Below are 25,525 nucleotides of genomic sequence, written 5' to 3'. Positions count from 1 at the left end.
GGAAGAGCAGAAACAGGTTTTGGTTTAGATTTTAAACTTTGTTTCATACCAGAGGCATAGAAATCAAATCTAAGCCTTTTAAAGCTAATAGTTCCTAAATGGCAGATGAAATAATTCAATTTTTAAAACTTCTCTTTGTAGCATCTTGCTGAGAAGCTCTCAGTTAAAAGAACCAGATTACCATTTCCAAAACAAGATCTCTGTTGCCTTGATAACACAAATTAACAAAAGCTTTCCTTTTTCTCCCTCTTCAGTAGATTTTCTCAGAATAGCTCCTGGGGGCTGTGTCCTGCAATTCCTCGTGCCCTCTGGCCCTCATCCAGAGAAGCACTTAAGTGTACAAATAGCCCTGGTTTTGGTGGCAAGTGGGCGGCTGGGCAGGCGACTCTCCCATGTGCCTTGTGTCCATGCCTCTGTGTCCCAGGGAACCTGCAGCAGCTTCCCACCCTCCACAGCGCTTTCTCCACCTGGCAGGAGCAGCATTTGACACCCCAGCCCTGCCCCTTCACTCTCTGTGCATCTGTGGCAGGGTTTTTAAGGATTCTTTAGCTGAAGATCTCTGCCTGTCGGGGAGCTTCTCATCAGCTCTGCTCCAGCGGAGGCTTTGCCGTCCACTTTGGAAGCAATGTCTAATGGTAGCTGAGGATTTCACCTTCTCATCAGTCACAGCACTGAGTCTTTAAAGCAAAACCCAGCTGAAGCAGTTCCTGGGAGCTTGTGATTGATTTCAGTCCAGCCATTACTGGGTATTGACTGACTTGAGCGGGTTTTCCGCCAGGAGCAGAGTGGTTTGCGGGAAGTTTCATGTTTTTTCCTGTGGCAGATAAACTCAGGGACCCTATAAACATATTTCAACCTCAATGTGAACTGATCTGATGTTAAAAAGAAAAAAAAAAAAAGCTTTTAAATCCCACGTATTGTATGTGTGTAGTCATTTAATAACGTAAGTAGGCAAATAAATACTTTTCATGACCAGATTATTACAGGGGAGTGTCTTTCCCCTGAAGTATGGTGTTGCTGTCAGAGCAAAACAGGGAGCTAATTCCAGCTTTCACCCCTTTTTGAGTGCTCTTTCTATTTCTTCACACCACATTTTTCTTGCCACTGCTTTCTTTGTTACTTAAAAAAAAAATTAAGATTCAAAGGAAGGAGAAGAGAGGATATTAGAGAAACAAAGACCAAACTGGGTAGATAAAATGTTTCAGCTAGCCACAGGCAGGAAATCTGAGCTCCTCTGGAACCTGAATGAGTCCTGGAGCAGCCCCGTTATTTTTATATATTTATTTCCCTGTTTAACTGTTCTGCCTGCTTTTCCCACGTTATCATCAAAGCAGCCCCAGAAGGGACAGTTGTGAAACAGAAACTATCTGTGAGCAGAGGAACAAAAACAGAGCTTTTGTTAAGCCTGGTTTTAGCAAAAACAAACAGCTTTAATTGCCACAAGTGTTTGCAAATGTTGCTGTTCTCTTCTAAGTGTGTTTTAATATGGGAGGGGAAATAGGGAAAGGCAATTTTCCATATTATATTATATTATATTATATTATATTATATTATATTATATTATATTATATTATATTATATCCCTATTATATTATATCCCTATATGGTGACAGCTCCATCTCATTGAAACTTGGATTGAGCCAGTGATGGTGGTTTCTCCCTCTTCCTACCCTGTGCCCTGGCCAGACTGCAGATAGGTTTGCAGCACTGAAGGAAAAAATAGTTCCTTCCCCTGGTTCACATGAACTACTTTGAACTGGAGCAGATGTGGATGTACAGAACTGTCTGCTCACAGCGACTGTTCCATTTATAACCACGGGTTTTCTATTCAGGTCTCTTTATCATTTTAACTTATTTTCTGTTTCCACGTGCTTTTCCACAATAAAATATTCTTAACTAAATGGGTTTTCAGCTCAAATCCAAAGCCTTTGCCAGTACTATTCCTTGCTTGAACATACAGTGCCAGCATTATTGATCAGTGACTTTTTGCTGACAGTGGTGCCCAGTGGAGGAAAGGTTGAGTTTGGGCTTGTGGGATTTGTAAGATGGGGTTCAGAATATCAGTTCATTCCCAAATCAGGGCAAAATCTAGAGTCTGATGGTATCAAAATCTTGCAAGAGGTGTTTGTAATATCCAGCTTCCAAATGGTGTTTCTGTTGATTTTCTGCTTTGTTGAACTGTGTTTGACTCTGGTGTACAAAATAAGTTTGTGTGCAGCCCAGACCAGAATGGTTCCAGTGAGTACAGATAAGAGGTTTGGATTCAACCACAAAAATTCAGTCGATGATGTTGGGTTTGCTTTGTGTTTTCCATGAACTCGTACTCCAGGGTATGTTCATTCACTGTTTGATTTGATTAAATGCTCAATAATTAATTCTGCCAATGCTCTGCTGAGCAAGGGGTGAGTCCTGCAGTTTGCACAGGAATGTCCTGGGATGAAGAAGAGACAAAGTAAGAGATTAAATCACTATTGGTATTTGAGTAAAACCGATCAGTTTTGCCTCTCCAGTTCTGTGCTCACTTGAGCAGACCATGTGGCCTTTATTACAAGACCAGGAATTCATTTTTTTTAGAGTTATTTCAGTTTGTTCTCTGGTTTTTCTATGGAAACAGCCAGTTGTTTGTACATTGCAGACATGTACGTGTGTCAAGTTCTTTGTTTTAGTTCATTGCTCTCGGTTGACACGGAAAACAAGACTTTCATCAAAGCTGTGGAGACAGATAGGATTTTAATCCAAACCATATTAAAAGGCAAAACCCTCTGTGACCAGGCTTTTCTTAAGGTTCAGCTCTGAGCTGCCCCCTGCACTTCCTTCTGGAAAGAAGATGGATTTTTCTTCACTTCATGTTTGAAGGCACTTTTCTTTTTTGGTTGACTGGGTGATGGAATCCTGTGAAGCAGTGCTGTGTCGGTGTTGGGATGCTCTGAGGGACATCCAGGAAGGCAGGGAATTCTGGTACCCTGGCCTATGGATTCCTCACTGGGAAGGAAACATTTTGCTGTTGTTGGGCTACTGTGACATCACTCAGGTTGCATTGAGACAAAAGCAAATAAAAGTAGATATTCATGGTGTGGAAAAGAGAGTTTCAATTGCTCCCCAAGAGGAGATAATGAAGAAACAGAATGAATCTTTGTGCTGAATCTGGCCTTAGCAATGTAAACAGGTAAGATCTCTCTCTCCATCTGTCCAGCTGATGTGGTGTAGACTGGTTTCTGACACACAGTTTGCTCTTGCTCAGGCTCTAACTCCTGTGTACTTGCCCTCCTGGGTGCACCTTCCAGTGTGAAGCATTTCTCCTGCTCTTTTCCCCTTCCCATGATCCGTACACTTTCTATTTCAATAGCTCTAGCTTGCTTTATTTGCTCAGTTTAATTTTCATTTAAAGTTTCTCCTCAGAAAAAAAAGTACAGATATTCATCTGCAAACAGTTTTTAAATCCCTCTGAATGTTTTTGGCTCCACTGCAGAGGAAACCCTTTCCAGACTGCCCCCAGAGCAGCGCTTCTCTCCTGGGCCCTCCTGGTGTCCTTGCTCCACCCTCCCGCAGTTTTAACAAGAATTAAAACTTCATGGGAACGTACCCAGTGCACAGCCACATCAAAGCTGTGGTCAGAGCCCAGTTTTCAGGCAGAGCTGGCTGAGCCTGGTGCTCAGCTCTGATGTGAGATGTTCTGTAGGGGCCCTACGTGCAGGGCTGGACACCAGACACCGGGTTCCCAAAAGCTAATTGCTGTCTGGGCTGAGGCACCATCTCCTTTTCCCATTTCTGTAACTTGTCCACATGAGTTGTTTCATCCCCTCTTTCACCAAAGCACCACATCATTTGTCTGCTTTTAATACTGACCAGTAGTAATTCCTCAATGTGAAGAATGTGCTCTGGAGGAAAATTTGTTTACAGTTCTTTGATAGATCAGTTCCAGTTTTGTTCATATTTGCCAGTTTTATTGACTTTATTTTTAAGGGAAAATAATTACATGGAGTCTGGTTTTAGTCGAGGACTCCTCTGGTTTATGTGAGGAGCAGACAAAGACCTGTCACATCAGAAGGGTGAAATCAGGTGGGGGAAAGAAATGTTCTTTCCCTGCAACAAATAAATCAAGAGCTCCCACCCTCCAAGAGTATGCAGTAATGTAACGCATGTGGGCACTAAGGATAAGCAGACACATCAACAGAGGGAAGTCTTTGACAAGTTTTAGGTGTGTCACTTGGTCATGGGATGTATCTTAGTAGACAGTCTGTCACTTTTATTCCCTAATAACTTTTTGACAAGAGACAGATAATACCACAGAGTTTATTTTAAGATAGATTGTTTAATTTTGTAATTTTGTGTCTGTCCTTTTTCTTTCTTAGTTTCTTTCTTTTTTTCCTTTTTTTTTTTTTCCCTGTTACTTTCTCATTTTCATTTAAAAAAGCAATAGTGTCCCAGCTATTTATGAAGTTTGGGGATATGGGGTAAGTAGCTGGCTGTGTTTGGGAAGGAAGCAATGGATGCAGAGAGCAGCTGGATGCTGTTGGAGGGTCAGTTCCTTGGGTGTAGGAGATGTGCCCCCGGCTCCCATCCCTGTGCCTTGTGCTGTGCCCAGGAATGTAAAAATCCTCTTGGACCCATGTGGGAGCATCTGGGTGGTCCAGAGAGGCTGCACCTGGGGGGAAAAGGATCTTTTTAAAAAGTTCTTGGAAGAGGGCAAATCTGGGTGATTTCTCTTTTCCAGCTTCTCATCTTGCACAGCCTGATTTGTTTTACATCTGTGGCACAATCCACAGGTAATTTTTATTTAGGGAATATTTACTCACCCTGTTTGGAGGGCACAGAAATTCTCTGTGGGAAATCAGTGCATTCCCACAGGCTGGATCTCCAGGCTGCCTCCAGGTGTGACTGAGGGGGGAGCAAGGAGTCTGACCCAAGCAAAGGGAGGATAACCTAGCCCTGAAGAGTTTTCTTCCATATTCCTAACTTCTGGGTCCCACACTGGCTGGTAAAGCGTGGCTTGAGAGGCTGGTTTGTCAAACATGAGCCAAAGTGTGTTCTGAATCCATCATGCTCTGCTCCAGCTGATGTCTTGCACTGAGGGTTTTTTCAAAATTTGTGTGAAGTAGGGTTTCACTTTGCATTTTCTGCATTTTAGTGGTGGTGCACAGCAGTGTGACATAGGGTGAAAAAATTCTGTGGGAAAAAGAGGATAAGACCCACCTTGCTTCACTGAATTTCTACAGTAAAATGATGAACTTGGCCCGTGAGGGTTATAACTGCAGCATTTCTGAGCCCTTGCTTTGCTTTCCATTGTGTGTGGTTTCAGGAGCAGGGACCTTAGAGCAATACCTGCTTTAGCTCATTAGGAGATCTTGCCCCATTCCTCAGCATTCTCTTGCTTCAACACTTGATCAATCACTTATTGATTGAGTCTGCTTCATGCAGCCTTTACCACTCCTTGGACTTGGTAGTGCTGTTTCATTCCACTCTAATTTACTCTACAATCATTACCTTAAAACTTCAATCCTGTCATTCCTTCCTCTATCCATGGATAACTTTAACCCATCCAAAACTCCAGATAAAAGTGAACAGATGGGTATGTATCTGGATGACTAAAACCTGCTAAATCTTTCTCAAAGCACTTATCCTTTAAATGCTTTATTGTTTATGAGGGAATAACTCACAGCCCCACCATGAAAAAAATAAATGATGCCATCAAGTAAAAATCAGTGTGGAGTAAGTGAAACTGATAGTTCACCAAAGTATGTGTTGTAGTTTGGAAATGCCTGTGAGAGGCTGTCACTGAGAACAGGCCAAAAATGGAACCTGGGGGAAAAATTAGAAAGGAGGTGGAATGTTATTAAAGCTATAATTATAAACATAGGGGGCACTCTGATATTGTTGCTCTTCTTTAACATTTCCATGTGAACAGAGCTTGCTGCCTGGGAGTTTGCTGCACGGGCTCCAGGAATCCTTTTCAGGGTAGAGGAGAAGGTGCATGTTGTCTCAGCAGATTTACGTGTTCAAATAATGAATTTGGACCTTAAGAATTATGAACTCTAGGATTTCTAATATTTCTGTAACCAGTAGGCAGTAATTGATTGAAAGAATTACGGGCTGCAAAAATATTTGACTCCCAACTGCTTCAGAAATGTGAAATCCCTGAAATCTGCTGCTGGAATCACACAGTGTGTGGACATGGTCCATCATCCAGCATGCAGATGGCAAATGTTTTTGGAAAGGGCTTTAGAAAAGTATTTCTGCCTCTGTTTTCCTTGGTGCCGGCTGCTGTTGCACCCTGAAAATAAAATGAGAGCTGTTTCCTTTGCCTCTTAAGGGAAGGAAACCAATGTTTGTGGTGCTGCATGTTCAGATTTCACGTGCTGCTGCGTGTTTGGTTGGCTCTAGAAGCACTGCAGGGGATGGACTCCAGCAGGCAATGACTGGTGTGGGCACCAGGAAGGAGCCACCCTGCAGGTGACAGCTGTGCTGTGTCACCTGGGGTGACAGGAGCCCAGCGTGGGAGCTGGAGCAGCACTGGGCCCTCAGTGCTTATTCCATGTAATCAAACACTCCAGCAGCACCCATGGGCAGCAGCTGTTTTGAAAATGACATGATGGACACGTGTCAGGACATTCTGGTGGCAGCAAGCCTGTGCATGCCTGCAACTGAGAGCGCCCCGTGTCCCCTCTGGAGCCCCACTCCGTGCCCTGGGTCAGATGTCCTTAAGGTTGGCTGGCTTAATGAGGACCACTGGGTAATTTGGTTAGATTTGAAAAGCCCCACTTCCTGGAGTGTGGATGTAACAGGGAACATGAGCAGCTTTGTCCAAGGCTGTTCCCATGTGCTGTGCTCATCCCTGGGGCTGTCACTCACACTCTTAGCCCCCTTCAGCAAAATAATTAAAACCAGCGAGCCACGGGCTCTTCTCCATCCTCCAAAGTGTTTAAATTTAATGGCCAATTTCATAAACAGTCCAAAAGGTGCTGGCACATATTGTTCCTGAAGGGTAATCCTGGCAGCAACGTGCTGTCTTGTAGTTTATATAGAGAAAGTGCTCTAAAAATTTATCTTTATGTTAATTTTTTGGTGGACCTCTTCCAGTTGTGTTCTCCATGCCCCCAGATGGGACTTTCATAGGAATTTTAAACTTCAGACCACAGGAAATGTAAATAGAAAATGCTGGGGGGAAACCACTTTTTGTTGTTAATAGCATTTCTGAATTTTCATGGTATTTTGAAGGCTATTGTGTGTTTTTTGATGCCCAGCAAAAGTCACATCATAATACTGAGAAAATCCATGTCCCATGGCTTGGCTGCAGAGAGTGAAAATGAAGTGTATCACATGGACATTACTTCTTGTGTAAATGGATGGATTGATGGTGCTGTTGGAATGGTTCTTTCCCACGCTGTGGTGGCTTTTCTCCTCACATATTTCATTCAGCTGCAGTCTTAGAAAAACTGTACCTGTCTTTTTAGTTGTGCCTTTAGCTGTCTTCTTAGTTCTTTATTTTGTTTTAGGTGACTTTCTGGTGAAGGGTGTTACAGGAAAATATTTTACTGCTAAACAGGAGCATAAGGAAGTATGTTTAGAGAAGCCTGAAAGTCTCCAAATTTCTGTCCTTTTGCTTTGTGTTCCTCATCCTGTCACTACTAATGCTCTTGGGAACACCTTTTCAGCTTGGTCCCACAGCTTAGGTAGTAATGAACCAGACCTACCCATCCTGAGAAATCTTCATTAGCATCAGCAAGACAAATGGCCTGCTGAAACACCCAAAGGTTTGTGCTCTCCTCCATCAGGACTGACACGTTCTGCCCTCAGTGTTGTGCCTGCTGGTGGGAGCAGGAGCTGGCAGTGTCACCTAGGCTGTGCCTGTGACTCAAATTGCACTGAGTCAACAGGCACCCCAGCCAATCCAGCCTGCAAACTGAATTATTAATTCAGTAATTCAGATTTCAGTAAAATTTGGCATTTGGGTTTAGCTTGCATGAAGGAGAAGTGGTTTTAAAACCTCTTCAACACTGGAGATTTAACTGAAGAGCAGAGGTTTGGGTTTGTTTTTTTTTTAATTTTAATCCATGTTTGTGATCTGCTCCACCGTGTGTTTATTTTAAAATCTACATGTGCATCAACACATTCTCAATCTGAAATGTAGATCTCAGACTGACATGTTTTAAATGTTTGAACTGCATCCAATTTTAAAGTACCACAGTTATCTAAGAAGTACATCAAAGTTTCCTGCAGTGTTCATTTCTCATTATTATCTGTTCTGGAGCACTGATTGTTTTTCAGTATAATTAGTGTAAGTTCTCCTTTTGATCTCCATGTCAGATGTGCTCTCATGTTTACAGAGAAGAATCTCCTCCAGGTTTACTCCTCCTAAGTTTTACTGTGTAAAACCCAAACTTCTGCCCTGATTCCACAATTTTAGGTATTGGATCTGTGCAGTGTCAGGCCACTCAGAAGTACTGGTTTCATTTGCTTCGAGTACGGTCACATATGGTTTGTATTTCCATCAAATTCCTCCAAAAGAAAGCACCCAGAGGGGTAAATGCCAGCTCTGTTCCTCTATGCCAACTTCAGGCTGGCCATGGCAGGACAGTTGATAATAGATCTAAAATAAAGCCTGCTGATGACAGATTGCCCCACCAAAACTTTTTTTGAAACTCGAACCAGTGAGGTCGGTGCCTCCCCCTTCAGCTTTTTGTGTCTGTGGAGGTTTGGATCCGGTACCAGCAGCCTTAAATCTTGCATTGTTAAAACAGACTTGTTGTTGCTTATCTTCCTGGAAAAGGATGTGCTCCCAGGAGTGGAGATGAGAACCAGACAAGTGCAAAATCCTCCATCTGGGCAGGGATAATTAGCCAGTTCCATGGCAGTTCCTCAGAGAAGGGTCTTGGACTCATAAAGGAAACATAAATCCACAATATCTCTGTGTAGGGAACATGTAGTAATGCTGCTCAGGACTGGAAAAGCCTGACCTGGAGGACTTTATCCTCTTTCAAGCATCTTTTCACAAGAAAAATGTGTAGCATACAGCCTAAAGCAACAAAAATGAAAAGAAATCCAGGGAAATATGTCTTGGAAGCAAGTGGAGGAAGAGAGGCATCTGGCCAGTGGGGTTTGCAAAGTTCCCTTTGGGTTTCTGGATGGAGTTGTTGGTTTTGGGGCAATATTTGTCATCCTTGTCCAAGTGTGAGGAGCCTTATGCTGATGCTGAATTTTGTTTGTAACTCAGAGGGAAAAGCCCATCCTGAGAGGAGAGGGGAGGGCACAGTGGGAAACCCTCTGTTCACCCTCTGTGCCAGCTGCTCTCAGGAACTCCTGGGGTCACCATGTCCAAATCTTGGCTATTTCGGGCAACCACATCACAGAATCCCATTCATAAATTTCTCAAGTACCATTACAAAAATAGTTTTGTTTTACTTTATTTATATATTCTTTTTTTCTTTTCTTTTTTTTTTTTTTTTGCCACTATTGCCCTGGCATGAACCTCTGCTTTGGAACATCATCTCTAATGACTGCTTTTGAGTGTTTTAACTGTTAACTAATCACTTGTGCACTTTATTTGTCCTTCATTTGTCTTCTTGACTATCCAGTGTAGAATGGGGAAAGTGGGTAATGAGGGGGTAGATTTTTAGTTCTTTTATTGTGTCCTAGGAAGAGCAGCTCCTCCCTCCATCACTGCCACAACCCCCTCTGTCATTTTGCATCTGTTTAAATTTGAGTTCCTGTGTCTGACACCACGGGTGATGTGTGCTGCAGGCAACATCCCCGAAAAAAAAAGCTGCTGTTGCTTGTTCATCTTCACTGGACACACCCTAAATAGTAATTTTCCTTTTTCTGAGCTGTTTCTCAAAGAGGGACAGCTGTACTGACACAGACTGAAGGAATCCCGGGGCACCTGCAGTGCCAGATGGCGCTGGCAGGTGCCAGCCCTGGAGAAGATCAGGAGCAGCCTGTCTTGGAGCAGAGCACTTCACACCCTGCTGGGAGCTCTGACGGGCTCCTGGAGGCTCTGCAGTCATGCCAAAGATATTTTTGTGGGTGTTCCTTGAAGCAGAGGAGCCGTGCTGTGTTTGGGCACAGGGTGCACAGCAGGCACTGGGTGTGCAGTTTGCCCTTAAGGCGTTGGCTTCCCCTCGGTTGGACGCTGCTTTCTGCAGCTCTGCTCTGGGAGCTCCTCTGCTACCACTGGTGGCTGGAAGTTCTCCACCCAGGTCTCCACTGGGACATCAGCAGAAACAGATTTCGTTTTGGCATCTAAAAATCAAGGAGAAAGCAGAACTGTCAGGAAATGGTGCAACCAATTATATCCTTACCCAAACCAGAAGAGCCTCCAGCTCAAGGGCAGGATGGGCAGAATTTGTAAATCTTCCAGCTGTGTGGTGTGCCCCAGTGGTGTTGGTGGATTAATGAGAGATAAATGGCTGTCTTCACCAAGAGATCCCTTTCCCTGCCCCTGCTGTTTTTCCCCCAGGCACAGCAGCAGCACAGCCAGTGCCTTTGGTTGTGCTGCTGCAAAGTGTTTCCATATTTAAACAGTGCTCCAGATTGTTTATTGACGTGGATAAGTGATACAGCATCCAAACCTCTGGGAATCACACCACGAATTTCCCAAATAAATAGGCATCAAGGAGAGAAGCCAAACAGGATATAGGTGCTCAAAAGACTCACGATCAGCAAGTGTGCCTTTCTGTCAAACCAGCAAGACATTGTTTTACCATGAAAAGTAGCATTTCAGACACAGATTTTTCTGCAAATGGCTGATTTTCGCTGCCTGGCTTTTAAAATCTTGTTTAAAAGGGCGTGGGCTGAGTCCTTTCTAAGAGCCTGATGGCTGATTAGCAAGTGTAAAGATGAGCAGAGAAAGCACTCCACGTTTTGTGGCCTGGGGAGATCCCGATGGAGGCTGTGGGGATTGTTTCATGGCTGCACCAGGTGTGATGATGTTTTTCCCACTGGGACATCATGTTCGAGGTGACAGAACAGGCCTGGGTCTGTAGGTTTTTCCTCCGTTGGGAACTGGCACTCCAAAAGCTTTGGGCAGAGTCAGCTCGTTCCTACATTGACACTTGCTCCAGTTTTCAGTACCCTTGGAGCATCCAGCCTTTCACAAAAGACAGATTTGTGCTGTACCACCGGGGGATGTTTATCAAGAAGAGTTGGCTCTGTGCTCTGAGGTTTCCTTGCAGCATCTTGTTGGACTGCCTGGGGGTGTGCTGTGGTGGCATTCCCTGTCCTGCCCGTCCCTGGTCCCAAGGCAAAAACCAGCCTGCAAGGAGAAAAGGCAGAAAGAACTCAAACTGTTGATCTGAGTTACAAATATTTCCTGAAGGAATACAGTTGAGAGATGAGAGTTTTCAGGGAAGAAGGGTTGGTTTCACCTAAATAAAAAATTGTGTTGAAATCAGGCAAAGCAAGCAAGCAGGTACAGAAACATCACAAGTGTGTGTTGGCTCAGGGGGATGCTGTGGTGGGGTGCCCATCCCTCTGTCCATCCTTACCCTCATGGAAAGAAAGATGCTTTCATCCTGAATTGGGCTGGATCTGACAGCATGAAAACCAATATTTACCCTATCAAACATCTTTTTTCCACCCTCTGCAACTGGTTCAAATATTTTAAATATTGTCTGTCCCTCAAACCAAAAAATGCAGTATCATAACAAAAACCAGCGACTGCTGCAGGCCACAGACACCCAAAAGGTCAGTAAAGCAAAGGGCCCAAGGATGTTGCTAGCATCGTTATCTCAGGCAGATTTGAAATCAATCAGAACTGCAATACCTTTGTTTTTATTAAGCTAGTTGCCCTCTCTTCCTTAAAAATACCAATATTGACATCATTGCTGCAGTCAGAACTTCCCTTTCTCTCCACCAGCAATACATTTATTGCACGTTTAAAAGCAACCACTTCAAGATGATTTCCAAAGAGCTTGAATGTTAAAAAAACCCCAAATCTAAAATTGTAGAGACTGTTCATGAGACTAGAAACCTAGCTGACAAAAATATGTTTTGTAAACTGATTTAACAGACCCACCAGCATAGAGTATGTGCTATTAAAAAGCAATCAACTTTGTAAATAGCCATTTACAGCAGATTTTGAACAAGTTTATGGAATAACAGATACTGTCCTTTAGTGTATCCAAAACAATTACTTTCCTAAACATATTGGTAAAACACAGGGCTTTTTTCCTCATGCAGAATATTGTTTTTCTAAGTGTTTCAGTGCTTGTAGATAAGCAATGTATTAAAGTTTAATTCCATTTTATTCTGTTGTTTAGGGGTTTTTAACACAGAATGGATAAACATTTACCAGATAAACGAACAGCACATTTTCCTTTTTTAAAAAAAGAGAAGACAGAAAGTGAAATATTATTCTGCTAACCAAAACAGAAAAAAACCAAAATCAAAACTTGTCTTAGACTTATAAACTTAATCACACTTTAGGGGAAAATAAATTCCTTTCCTAAATTCTAGGATGAAACCTTGACCCTGCATAAATAACAAGGTTACATCCTCGATGTCTTTCTCAGGAAATATGAAAACAAATAATGTTTTTCTCTTTTTCTCTTTGGGTTGATGTCAAATGCTTGCTCTTGGGAGGAGCTGCTGTTTCCTTTCTTACCAGAAAATCTTTGGGCAGCCCATCACTGGCCACGTGCCTGTGATGAATTTTGGGCTCTTCCATGGTGAAACAGCTGCAGTTTGGGAATTTAAAGAAGATTTGGCTCCAGAAAAGATATGATGTTTGAAAATCTATAATTTCTAGTTTTGCTGGTTTGGGCCATACTTTTGTGGTGCTCAGAGGTGTTTCTTCAGTGGAGGAGGATTCATTTCTAGTAGCAAGGAGCGAGTGCTGAGGGTTTGTCATGGGGAGAATGATGCCCCTCTGGTGACACTTGTGATTGTCTGGTGATGCTCTGTCTGGGAATGATTTCTCAAAGAATAATGAACAGAAAGATGGAGAGAACAGGAGAATCCTGTCTCACACTTTTGGAAATAAAATACTGGACTAGAGTTGCCCTTTATTATTTCTGTTTTCAGTAGTGTTTTACTGGTTTTTGTTTTATGGTCATCATAATTACGAAAGAAAAGTCTTTAGATTTTTTTTTTTTTTTTTTTTTGAGGACATCTCTTTGAGTTTGCCAAGATGTCCTTGTGTCTACACAGGTTGAGCACAATCATCTTTCAAAATAAGTCTGTCTTGGGTTCTTGTGATATGAACTCCTTGTTGTTTGTTTTTTGGGGGGAGCAGTGTTAGGCACCTCCACCCTGATGTAGAAATCTGCCTCTTCAAGGTCCACACCTTTGGGATGGATTCTGGGCTCCTTTTGGAAAAGTGCTGCTGCAGAACAAACAGGAGCAAGTTGGGAGTGAAACTGAGATATTTGGATAGAGATTTTGGCCCAGCTGCCTGTGAGCAGCTGTGCCCTCCACGCTCTGCTTCTTTCCATTGTACAGGTGACAGCAATTTCATGGCAGTTGCTTCTCCTTTGTTTTTGGGCAGGAAATGTACCAGTGTACCTTTGGATAATCCAGTTGATTAGTGAGCCTGTCTCCTGTTACAAAACCCACAGGGCAGCTGTTTATACCTAGACTGGATCTTGATTGCTCCTTTGATACATTATTAGATAATAATTAGTGTCAAAAGCTCCTCAAGGAGGAGGTTTGGTGAGCCTGGCCTCTGCCCTGCTGTCCTTCTCAGCTTCCCAAACTGCAAAGAATGTCCATCCTCAACCATTCCAAGGATGCCTTTCACCTGGGGGCTGTCAGGAACCCTTAGAAAGGCACTGGCCCACTCCTTCCCCTTGCTGGCCCCAAAGGGAAGCAGTCTTTGCTGGTCAGCTTTCTGCTCCAAGAATTCTGCCCACTCTGGGAATCCTGAGCAGGAGTGTCCTGCTTTCCTGCAGCATCCCCTGGCACAGGGAGAGCTGCCTGGCTGGGCCATGGCATCCTCCCAGATCTCATCTCTTTTCTGAAAACCAAGGAGCAGAGTGCCTGCTTGCACCAACACTTCTTAGGGCTTCTGCCTCTGGTGTGCCTCAGCTTGCTTCCTTAGCACTGGGGAACACAGGGAATGGCATTCCCTTGGATAGACAGGAGCTAACAGAGCTTTTCCCATCACTGATTTGCATTCCCTTGCTCAGGGAGGGAGATTCTTCCAGCTTCCTGCCCCTTTATTCTCTTGTACTGGTGTCATTCCAAGATAAAACTGCAGGGCCATGAAGAAAACTCAGGAGAGTCAAGCACACAGCTGGGATCTCAGCTGGATATCTCCCATCACCCTACCAATCTGCTCCACCTGCCTGGGCACACCCAAAAATATATATATAAATAGGGTGGAGCTCTGCCCTGTAAATCCCAGCCCCAGTGACTGCCTCTCTCAGCTCAGATGCCAAAAGCAGCTCCTGAGTATGGTGCCTGTGGCCCAAACCCTCTTTATCAGGTGAGCAAAGCCTTCCAAGGCATCCATGACTGGGTTTATGCAGCCCAAACCTCCTCGTGACTTTGCATGGAAATGTAAACACCAGTGCAAATGTCTCAAGATTAGGAGTTTAAATGGGAAAGCTGAGGGATAAAGAGCAGCTCTCCCAGCCAGCACATGTGCCATGGCCTCAGCCCCAGGCTGCAGTCCGTGACTGAGATTTTTAGAGTAAAACTGGTAGTTTGTGTATCCTCACTTCCACATGTTTGGTATAAAGAGGCTTTTGTTAAAGCCTGGTAAAGGAAAATATACATCATATTTTAAATGTATCTAGATATCTTTTATATTTAGACTCTGGTGAGAGTTTCAGTATCCACTATCCCAATAAATACCAATTCTCTCACCATAATCTGCTTTTTAGTATTTTTTTTTCCTTTCATCTTATTGCTCCCATTGATAAAAACTGCCTTTCCTTGGAACATACAAACAAAAATAATGGGAATCATAACCCTGCAAAACATATTTAAAACATGGATTCAGTGGCTCTCCCATATCTGGTTTTGTTTTCACCATAACCTTGAGCATAGTTTTAGTGCTGATCTTTGTGCAATAGCAACAGAAGCAAATAATATTTTTCTGGTGCCTGGCAGTAGAAGAGTGCTTAACTTAGGTGTATAAGAAATATGTCTGAAAGCAGATTGACTTAATAGACCATTAAATAGTTGTTGGTAGCTGTGGAGAAAAAAGTGAAGTCTGTTTTGGGATGGGAAGAGGCTTTATGTGTTTTCATAAAATATGAGATTTGACAGGGTCTAGAGAAACAGGCAGTGATGTTATGGTAGAATTTGTATCTTCTTGTCATTTATGTCCTGTTGAAAATGCCATTTCAATCAAAATGTTCATTCTCTTTAGAGGTTTTAGGTGGTTTTGCTCTGTGTTTTTACATTTCACAAGGTTTGTGTCAGATCAGGCATGAGGTCAAGCCCAGGACTGCATCCTGCAAATGGAGTAAATAAATCTTTGAAAACAAAAATAGACAAGCATAAATAAAAAAAAATGATGTCATAGCTATGTGTCCTTCTAACCTGCTTTGAATATGTTGCTGACAATAATAGATCAATACCTTTAAAGCTGCAGACAGCCTTCCAGGAAAGCTGCAGCCCCACTCCAGAGCCCCACCATTCTCAGTAGTGAGGAACAGAGCTAAGCCAGCTGATCATCCAAACAATCCTGCCAGGAGCTGAAGTTTTTCCACCCCTGTGACCCCTGAGCACTGGACACAAAGTGTCTGAATGGGCTCTGCCCTTCAGCGTGGGTTGGCAGCATCAGGTACATCAAGGTCACTCTGCTTTGGAAGTATTTCTCCTCTGCAAAGGAAACTGTCTGTGGAATCCAGGATTTATTTAACTGTTTGAGCTTTTTTTTTTTTTAATGGATTGGGTCATAACATCATACTTGATTCATTAAGGTAATAAGCAGCACAGATGTAGGCTGCAAGTTTTAAAATAAATGTAAAAACAAAGGAGATGGGCGAGTTCCAAAGTGTCCTACTTGGAGAAGATGAAAGAAGTAGGGTTCACCTTTCTGCAGGTGGAAGGGCAGTAGAGGTATCAACATCCCTGCATCCCTAAAAGGGATGGGCAGGAGGTACCAGCATCCCTGAAAGGATGGGCAGGAGGTACCAGCATCCCTGAAAGGATGGGCAGGAGGTGTCAACATTAAGTTTGCCCCAGGGGAGGTGGGCTCCCTTTTCCTGCCGGGCGGTACCAATGAGAGCTGCTGCCTCTCCACCAGCAGCACAGCTCGGGGCAACATCTGGCTGCTCACAGCTGGAGGGGCGAGGGGGGATTTAGATCCAGTTGTCCCTGATGCGGCGCTAATGAGCTCCTGCTGTCAGGATTTGGGCAGAGCAGAGTTCGGGACGTGTGCGGGTGTTCCTGGGAGAGCACGGCAGCTCTGTTGGTCCGGGGCCAGAGCCTCGTAAACAGGTGTCAGCATCCCAAAAAAAGAGCTGCCCTCGCTGCCAGCAGCGGGTATCCTCGCTGGCATTGCAGCCTGCTGGCTGGCATTCCCGGGCACGGCTCCCCGGCCGCAGGGCTGAGCCGAGCCGGGCCGGGCTGGGCTGGGCTGGGCTGGCCTTGCTCTCCCAGGGCTTTGCCTTCCAAATCTGACAGCCTTGGAGTGTATTAGGGGAAGGAAACGGAGGAGAGATAGGCGACTCACTTGTGAGGATGATGGGTTTTTTCTTAGGATTAACCTCTGAGTTGGAATTTGGGAGATACAGGCGGTAGAGAGCTGGGTGAGGATGTGCTGGAGGAGGATCCTGCTGCTAGGGGGCAATATGTAGCAAGCAAAACCCCACTAAAGGAGTTTTATCTCAATATCTTATCTTTTCTTCAAGAAAAGAGCTTAAATCCAAAAGTTATCCAATGTATTGCACCAGCTAACATTTTTTTTCCCCATAGAAGGAGTATACTTTATTTGTTTACTTATTTACAACATTTACTTATAGGTTGTGTTTGTTTCTTTTACCGTATGTATATATATATATGTGTACATTACTTTCTTAATATGCTTCCTCGTTACCTCCATGATTCTTAATTTTTCATTCTGAATTCTATCGTGGTTTATATAAAGCAAAAAGATAAGGACTTAGACACTTAAAAGCCTTGAATCACATGGACTTGTACCTCTCCTGCTGCTTTCCCTTTTTAACTCCGAGGTCTTTGTGACTTTTTTTTGTTCTACCACTTTCTTAAACATACTCTCTAAAAGTGAAAACAAGAGGAGACCAGGAAAAAAAGAAAAAGCAAACAAGGGAAGGCAGTTTCAGTGACACTACTGGTTTCAGGTTGAGCAGGGAAATGTTGTTCATTTGTTTAGATGTACCCATGCTGAATTGATGATGCTTATTTTAGAACTGGTGCAGGGTATTTATTTAAGAGTTGCATTGCATGAATGCAATTTTAAAATTCATTTTAATGACAAAAATACTTTTTGCCAGGGACTATTCAGTGGCTGTGCATGGTTATGACTATAATGTTAATGCGTGATTTAATCACGGAGAAAATGCATTAGTTTCTACAGCAGGTTTTTGGTCCTGGTTCAGCTGGTCATCAACATTGAGTGAAGCATTGTCTGAATGAGGAAAGGTTACAGCACAGTGTGACAAATTTCAGTGGTGAAAAAGTGATCATTAATTAATTTTAGTGTTAATTTTTGCAAGATGAGGTTGGGAATTTTAACAGCCGTGACTGAAATTTGAACAGAGGAGGAAGTGGTTTTGAGTTTGAGGGACTTTTTTATTAGCTCAGTCTTGTTTCCCATATGGTTCAGAGTGAGAGGCTCAGGCATGGGTTTGACTCTGTGCCCCAGAATATTAGGGGACTTCTGCTGACTCAGAATCCACAGGGGTTTGGGATTGGCTTTATGGCTGTGTTGAAATACATTGAGTGCTCCTTCAAGTCTTTGTTGTAGTGTTTTCTGCTTAATAAATAGAAGAGAGAGGGTTAGTCAGCATCAGAAGGCAGCAAAGCCAGCAGTTTTCATAATGCTCACCTCTTTCAGCTCCCAACAAAGAGATTACAATGTTAGTCTAGCTGAATTAGGACATTATTGTTCTTTTTGCTCCTCACCTTTCCTCTTCTATCCTGCCATAAATAATTCTGGACGTGAATTCATTTTGAGATTAAATTATTGTCTGTGTTTAATGTGATTAACATAAAATATTCATGGTTTGAAGTCTTTGAAATGCACTACTCCATGTAAAAAAAAAAAAAAAAAAAAAAAGAAGAGGTTTTGTGTTCTGCAACAGAAGGCTTTGACCTGTGCCAAATCAGCACAAGTGAACTGCTTGTAATTACCAAAGTGGTTTGGATGGCTTTACTTAGGATTAAATCCTGACATCATCCTTAAGTGCAGAAATCAAACTTCTTGTAATTAAGATTATATCAAGAAAGCTCTCACAGCTCACATATTTTCCAGTAGTCATAATAAACCAAAATTCTATGATTCATTGCCTACCTGAAGCACGTGTTCTTTCCAGTATTGCCAGGCTACTGATGTGTAAACAGGAATGTAAATATCTCCTTGTGTTGGGGGGATTGTTTGGGCTTGCACAATGGTGCTGAATCATCTGAGCAGGTCTCCTTGCTCCGTGCTGGGGCTTAACAAACTCTGCTTGGAACTGCAGCTCCAGAGCACAGGGAGGTCGTTTGGGCTCAGTGAAGCTTGTGGTTTTCTCCTCTGAGCCTATTCTGTCCCAGTGGTGATTCCTAAACTGACACTTTTCAGTTCACAGCTCCATTATTCAGATTCACAGTCAGTAAAAGGTGCTTCTCTTCTAATACCTTCTGCAAAATTCTGAAATAACTGGGTTTTACTTAGTACACGTGTGAAAAGGAGGGAAAGAAGAGAGGACTTACTCTGCACTTAATCCACTGTTTTTACAAAGCTGTTTCCAGCATCCTTCCAGATGAAAATGCAGGTTGTTGCAGTTATGGAGTTCCAAAAGTTGTATTATTTTATGAGTATTTTGCAGCCACAGAATAAAGCCTTGAGTACACAGGATTTTGCAGCTGCCCACACTTGTTTCAATTCCCATTGTTCAGGGAGGCTGCCCATATGTGCCTGTGAGTGTTGGGAAGAAGAGACCATGCACATGTAGGGAATTGGTACAAACATTCCAGCTGCTCCCATGGGCCAGCAGGCTTCTGGCTGCATCTCTAGATGACTCCCCAAAAAAAGCTCCTTGAGTTGTTACAAATTGCTGTTCAAGTGGCTCTCTGAGTTTGGTGATGCTGCCCTGAGATGTCACGAGTGGTGTCTGTTCTGGGACAGCTGTTGAGGGGTGTTAGACAAGAGCCAGGAGCAGCAGCCCAGGTCTGTGAAGGTGTGGGTGTTACAGGCTGTGCACATGAATATGCAGAGGGTGATTGCTGCCCAGGTGTTGTGATGATGTTGATGAGCACTGGTGTTCCTGGGAAAGCAGCTTGGGGCAGCAGATTGCCCAGAACTGGAATGAACATCCACACATCCACAGACTCGTGGCGTTGGCAAGCTCCGGAGGAGCGCAACTGTGAATTCCACAGAAGCATGGCTTTCATAACAGTAATGTTTACCTTGCTCTGATCAGCTCAGGACAGGTGCCAAGGCTTTGGTTGCATCCTCCTCCTCTGCCTGTTGCAGGCTGTTGTCCTTGCTGGCTCCTGCCTTGTTCCCAGGAAGAGCCTGATCAGAAGTGTAGTGATTATTGCAGTGCCTTCCCAACATTCAGACTGGGGCAGGTGGGATCAAGCTCTGACCTTCTCCAGGGATGGATGGAGATTTGTAGCTTCACTGGTTCCTTCCCCATTGTGTGATCACTTGTTAGAAAATTGAGGTTTTTTGGTTTTTTTTTTAATGTTTTGTTGTAATTTCCCTTGTTGCAACTTGTGTCTGTAGCCTCTCACCCTTTTCTCATTCTTCACCTGTGAGAAGAATCTGGCCCTGCTGTGTCTGTACCTACTCAGTTGGTTGAAGGCAGGAATAGGACCCCCATCATTTGCCTTCCCTCCTTTGGGCTGCATAAGTGGGGGACTTTTTTGGCTTTCCATTTTTCCAGCCTGTCCAGACCCCTTGAAGTGGCAGCCTTACCCTCCAGTTTATCAATCCTGCTCCTCAGTTTCACATCACCTGCAAATTTGCTGGGGAGTGGGGATTTTCTTTGTCTCTTCCCCCAACATTATCCCTGAGGTTCAACCGGGCCCAGACAGGGTAATTCAGTTTCATGGTTTTTGTTGTTTGGGAAAGCTAATTTAGTATCCATAAATTCTAAAATTCTTGCTTTATCTTCACTTTTTAGACAAGCAAACCCTCCTCCTATGTGGTTTCAAAAAAAAAAGAAAAGGTACAATGCTGCAGTATTTTATTTCACTGTCAAAATTAACAAAATCTTGGAACACTTTGCCTTCTATTGCTTGCATAAGTGCCCATATGCAAACACCAGTTTGCATTCTGTAACTTATCTGGTTGCTCAGTTTGTAGTGAAATTTTTATTTAAAATCCTTTAGCCTATCTATATACTTAAACAGGAAATGGAAACAGTTCTGATGTCTTCATCAGAAGCAGGTTGAGACTGAGAAACCCCCAGATTTTCAAGACTATTTAAATAAAGAGTGGTTCAGTAAATGAGATGCAGGATGTAGGTACTTGAGGGGAAAACCCTTGACTTAGTTTTTCATCATGAACAAGTTAAAGGAAAAAATGCCTCCTGAAAAGGGAAAGGCACCATGGCACCTCTCCTCAACAGCAGTTTTTCCCTTCCTGCCCCCCCTTTTTCCTTCTCTTGCCAAGAAACACAATGATTCCATGAGCCCACAGAGGAAAAACACCCTGAGACACCCATGCAGGATAAAAGGTAACTGAGCTCTCTTGCTCTGGAGGAGGAGGAGACCCAGGTAGGGCTGAAGAGGGCTGAGGAAAGCTGAGAAGGGAGGAAGGGAGAGGGGGTGGGAGCCCTGTCCAAGGGCTCATTGGCAGGAGAGGGCAGGAACAGGATACGTTTCAGCTTTTGGGTGGCTCTGGGAGGAGCAAGCTGGGATTAAAGTGTCTTGATAAAATTGTTCCCTTCCTTCTCAGACGGAGACAGCGAGTTTCATGGGGTGGATTTTCTGCCAGAAGATCTCAGTGAGGCTCCAGAGGAGACAGGAATGAGGGTGAACAAGAAGTACTCCTGTCTGCCTGCTGAGGAGAAGGGCATCCACATCATCAACATCCGAGCCATCGAGGACATCGGCTACGACCAGCACGAGAGCACGGTGAGTGACCACGGCCTGCTGGGTCACCTCAGCTCCTTTCCCATCCTCCCCACTCCCAGGATGCTCTGAAATCCCCTTCCTCCGTTTTCCCAGGGTGCTGGGAAGCATTGCCACCAAGGCACAGTCCATGCTGATGTGGTGGGGGGTGTTCTTGGATGGGTGAGAGTGGGAGCACATCCCACTGGTTTAACCTGTAGCATAAAAAGGGGCTGACTCTTCTCAGAGTAAGGAATCTGGCAATGAGGCTGTGCCAACCTTTACATCTTCTTGCCAGTGCAGAGAGGATCAGAAGGAAATGTCTAAAATTTCATGCAAAAGGCATTGTTAACATAGAAAACATTAAACTGATCTTCTCCAGCACACAATAGAAAAATTAATTAATTTTAATTTGCCATTAATTGCTCCTCAGTTAAATTCCTTAACACAGATTTTAAAGGAAGTTAGTAATATGAATACCCAGCATGATTAGGACTTGGTTATGTAATTTGAACATAAAAAGAAGTTTATTAAGGTGGAGTGGGCTATACAACAGATTCACTGGGGAAAGAGGTACCAGAAAAAGCAACATGGGATTTATTGTGCTTGCGCTTAAAATTAGGATGGAGCATGGAGGAATGGTTCTGTCAGGCTGTTAAAATCCTCCTGCTGTGGTGAAACTGAAATGTCTTTGTCTCATTCACAGCTGAAGAGACATGAGCTTACATGGTCTAAGTCAATGCAACTCAATTTAAGCCCAGCACCACTGCAAGAGAATATCTGGCCCATGAGTATCTTTCAGCATTTATACCCCAATCCTTAAAATAATTTGACCATTAACTCCTTTAAAACAGAACCAAGTTTTTTGGCTGCTTCCTGTTTGCTGTGGGATATAGCTGTTCTCACATATAAGTGAATTTGTTGAGGCTTTAGTAGCCACAGTGGTGGCTCAGCTGAGTTTTCAGAAACTGCTGTTTAATTAATTAGTAAGATCAGCACATCTTTTAAAAAAATTAAACACTATCCAGTTAGTTGTCATTTGTTAATATTTTGTTTCTGTAGGAATTTGCATAAGTGAGTTGCCTGCCATAAGCAGACTGTCAGCTTGCTTTAAAAAAATGTTCTGAATTCACAGGTGTGTGCCATTAGCCATAAAGCAATTGAAAAGTAATAGTTATTAATGGTCTTTTATATCAAAATTATGCTTATGAACTAAATGAGAATATCTGGGTAGGGCATAAACATTAACAGACTGCCCTGAAGAGTTTGACATGGCTAAATAACCTCCCCTGTTTTCATGGAAGGGGGAATAGAGGCAAGAGGACAATGAGTGAACTCCATGGTGGCTCCAAATGCTGTATTATTTTATTATATATTTATTTACTTGGTGTGAAGGGTTAAGGTTAAATGGGAAAGAGGGATGAGATCCTAAAGGAGAGAGAAGCAGATAGCAAAGGCTATCTAAAATAACTTACATTTAACATTTTATGTATGAAATAAGCAGGTGTGCAATCCCAAACAGATTTTAGCATTTTGCAGCTGATGACCAATTGCTCTCTTTTGGAGCACAATTCCTTTTCCCTCGATGGAGGATGAACATTCTTCTATAAACTTAGAAGCCAGAAAAGTTCCCTGGTCGCTGCAAAGCCACTCCTGTGTTGGGTATTTTTTGTGAAAGCAGATGCCAGTTACTAGTGAATTTTCTTCCCTTTTTTTTTTAATATTATACAAATCTCCAAGGATAGAATTGTGAATTATGCACGAGAACTGTTATAAAAGTAGAAATAAATTAATTGTTAGTACCTTTTGTTTGTTTGTTTGTTTCTACAGTTGCCCTGTGCAGTTTTCAGATAAATGCTTGGAAATGAAATTGTGTTTTGAGTTGTACATTTCATGTATCTTGCAACACTTACCCAGCATTACCCGGGCTGGGAATAAAGCCATTGCCACCATCAGACTGCATAGTGACATAGGTTTTATAAGTGGGAAAAAGAAGTGGTGAACTCAATAAGCAGTGACCCCACTTCCCTGGCCACTTTCCATGGCGTTTTTGGCGGTGCCGCAGGAGCAGCTGGCTCCCTTCAGTCTGTATCTAAGATGATCTCTTTCTCAGATGATATGGACTTGCAATGCTAGATAAGAGAAGTGAGAAATGTTTCCACATGATATTAATCTATTTGTCAGAATTGCAGCATTGCAGATGTCACGGGTGGAAAAGGACAGGCAATCTTAGCGGCGATTAACCCCAAAGGAGAAAACCAAACCCAGCAAGTAGCTGACTTATGAACCAGTGTGCTGGTGATTAGATTAAATCCCAGTCATGCAATCTATTTATTTCTGGCCAATAAAATCCCAGCTGGCTATCAGTAAAATTGAAGGTGTTAACTTGCAAAAATTTTTGGAGTAAGTAGCATGGGGGGACTCCTCCCATCTGCTGGCTGTCTGGAGAGAGGTCATCGTGTGCTCCGGGCAAAAGGAGCCTTGAGAGGAGAGGATGGTCTGTCTGGTGCTTGTGTTGGGCTGTGCATTCATTATTCTTCTCTCTTCTCCTCTCCACACACAGTTATTAAATTCCCTATCCAAAAACCCGGATGCTGACTGCAAATACGGGCTGTACTTCAGAGATGGCAAGAGGAAGGTGGACTACATCCTGGTTTACCACTACAAGAAGTCCTCAGCCGGGAGGACTCTGGCCAGGAGACCTCAGCAGAACGATGCCAGTGTCCGAAGCACCAGGCAGGACCAGCCCCTCCCTGGGAAGGGGGTGCAGCTGGAGATGGGGGACACTGAGCCTCACATGGATTACCACGAGGACGACAAGAGGTTCCGCAGGGAGGAGTACGAGGGGAACCTGGTGGAGGCCGGGCTGGAGCTGGAACGTGATGAAGATGTAAGGATCCCTTTAGAAGGGTTACAGAGGGTGACTGGTGGCCAGGTCCTGGGGGGTGCTGAGCTGTGCCTGTGAGCCTGGCTCTGATCAAGGTTGCACAAGCTCAGCTCTTGCAGGATTTGGTTGCAGTTCTGGCAGTCAGTGCCATCCTCACCCACTGATTTAGCTGGCTGCACAGGAGTGTGCCATGGTGCTGTAAATGCCCTGATGAGGTGAAGCTTCCTGACTTTTCTTGGCCAGGATTTGTGGCACACGCACCATTGCCACACGGCTGTGTTGTGCCATCTGGAAGTGAGGCTTAAACTGCTCTGAACACTAATCCCAGTTTGGTGGGTTTACAGTATGCAGTGGCTTGGATCCTCTGGTAATTCCAGCTATGAGGGGAAAAAAAATCAGATACAGGCAGTGTCATCTTTATTCCTCAGTATAGGCTTGAGGAAAATTAAATTAGTTCAGGAGGCTCTGGTCCACGCTCCTGCTGGAGCACATGGGTCTGTGTTACAGTTTGCTCTTTCCATTCTTAGACATGAACAGTACAGCTTGTAACATCTTCCACCTGCACCCTGAAAACAGGATATTCTATTAAAAGCCCATTAGACTGTGTAAAAAAATGATGTATGTGAAGTGCTGCCAGTGTGTGATTAGTAGAAATAGACACAGCAGTATTAATTTCAAAGAAAGCTGCTACAATTATCTGACCCAACCAATGTGCCCCAGACTCCTGAGAGAGAGGGTAAACACTTGTGCTGGTTTTATTTACAAGATCTAAAAGTTGAGATCAGCATTTCAACCTGGGAACAGCCTGCAAAAAAATAAATCTGTCACCTATTACTCACAAATTACAGACATTTATATGTTTTATATATTATGTAGATGTAATATATATACTTAACATGGTACAATGCAAGAAAAGCCCAAAACCTTTCCCCTCTCTGTCTAACAGTGAAAATCAGACTTGCTTTCTGTCCAGCTTGCAGGTTGCTGTAGCAAACAGGGAGTTTGTCTGTGCCAAGTCATAGACATTGAAGTCCTTTTTCAGATGGGAGGTGCCACCTATAACATGTAATATGATTTCAAATGATGCAGAAGGGCTCAGGGATCAAGCCAGGACACTGTAAAAGAGAGGGAACCCTGTCCTTTCAGTGCAAAACACCAAACCACATGAGATGAAAGTGTAGACATGAAAGTAAGATGTGGGGATTTACATCAGCTTCCACAGCCAGCACATCCACATAGGGGGAAAGATCTGCAATCACTTGGGCCTGAAAAGCCACAAAGCTGCATTGGAGCCCTTACTGATTCCAAAAGAGCAAAGGCTTCTTAAACAGATGGTGTTTAATAAACCACTTAAGCTCTCTTCAATGAAATGGCTGGATGGTCAGACACAGAGAGTTGTGGTCAGTGGCTCAATGTCCACAAATAATTGATTAAAACAAGGCTGGGTTGGACAGGGCTTGGGGCACT

General features: G+C 43.5%; 1 protein-coding gene across 1 annotated transcript in view; it reads left to right on the top strand.

Annotated features, from left to right (window-relative positions):
- The window catches only part of ANO1 (anoctamin 1), a 70,790-nt gene that overhangs the window by 9,258 nt on the left and 36,007 nt on the right, over positions 1-25,525 (top strand). The window contains exons 2-3 of the mRNA XM_071428365.1: positions 21,017-21,195; positions 23,735-24,061. Of these exons, the coding sequence (XP_071284466.1) occupies positions 21,017-21,195; positions 23,735-24,061 (506 nt within the window). The remainder of the gene's footprint in view (positions 1-21,016; positions 21,196-23,734; positions 24,062-25,525) is intronic.

Source organism: Agelaius tricolor, unplaced genomic scaffold, assembly GCF_023055355.1.
Source record: "Agelaius tricolor isolate 1412-34295 unplaced genomic scaffold, bAgeTri1.0.p SCAF_5, whole genome shotgun sequence".
Taxonomy (NCBI): domain Eukaryota; kingdom Metazoa; phylum Chordata; class Aves; order Passeriformes; family Icteridae; genus Agelaius; species Agelaius tricolor.
This window is presented reverse-complemented; position numbering and strand designations above follow the sequence as displayed.